We start from the raw sequence: 792 nt of genomic DNA, 5'->3' as shown, positions 1-792 counted from the left end.
GCACAAAGGTCAGCATGAGCTCGGCATCAAGGAGGAGCTCGTTCGGGGTGATGGGGAAGACGGCGGAGGAGCGCAGTGCCGAGATCGCGGCATTCACAGCGAAGAGGAAGGAGGCGCTGGCTCGAGCAGAGCAGCTGAGGGAGGAGCGCAAGGCCCAGCAGCGGGAGCGGGAAGCAGCCAAGGTGAATGATCGTGCTGGGATAGCGGAGACTGACGGTTGGTACCTTGAACGCAGTCCCACCCTCCTCTCCCTGGCCGCGCCTCCTCGCGGCTGTCATCACATGCTCGGGAAGGAGAGAGGCAGACGAGCATGAATGCTCCTGCTCTTGGGAGAGAGGACAGCGAGCGGTCGAGGGAGCCAGAATGGTCGCGCGAGCTGCTCGAAGGTCGAGGAGGAGTGACGTTGCTTCAGGTTCCGATCGTTGACGGAGGAGGCGCATCGCAGCGGAGGAGGACATGGCGGCGACATCTTCGGCATGGAGGATGGCAGATCCAGCGCCATGTCCAAGCAGGGCGGATCGCTCGAGATCCCCGACTTCATGCAAGATGTGTCCAACACGTACAGGAACCGTCATGCTGCTGCTCACGCGGCTGACGCTCGAGCGGACAGACATGTGAGAAGATGTCGATGATGTGTACGCATTCGAGGAGAAGGAGCAGGAGCAGGAGCAGGAGCAGGAGCAGGAGCAGGAGCAGGAGCAGGAGCAGGAGCAGGAGCAGGAGCAGGAGGAGGAGGAGGAGGAGGAGGTGGTGGTGGTGGTGGAGGAGGAGGTTGGTAGACGGAGGGTTGGG

At 62.5% G+C, this 792-nt stretch overlaps 1 protein-coding gene across 1 annotated transcript; it reads left to right on the top strand.

Annotated features, from left to right (window-relative positions):
• Positions 1 to 14: 14 nt before the first annotated feature.
• GUITHDRAFT_148957 (hypothetical protein) lies at positions 15 to 771 on the top strand (the record flags this gene model as incomplete). Its single annotated transcript, XM_005818863.1, has 3 exons — positions 15 to 220; positions 413 to 614; positions 649 to 771. Coding segments are annotated over 3 exons (531 nt in total), but the record flags the coding sequence as incomplete, so codon positions are not given.
• Between the last annotated feature and the right edge of the window lie 21 nt (positions 772 to 792).

This window comes from Guillardia theta, assembly GCF_000315625.1.
Source record: "Guillardia theta CCMP2712 unplaced genomic scaffold GUITHscaffold_261, whole genome shotgun sequence".
Lineage (NCBI taxonomy): Eukaryota > Cryptophyceae > Pyrenomonadales > Geminigeraceae > Guillardia > Guillardia theta.
Note: the sequence above shows the minus strand (reverse complement) of the source record. Positions and strands in the feature narration are given on the sequence as shown.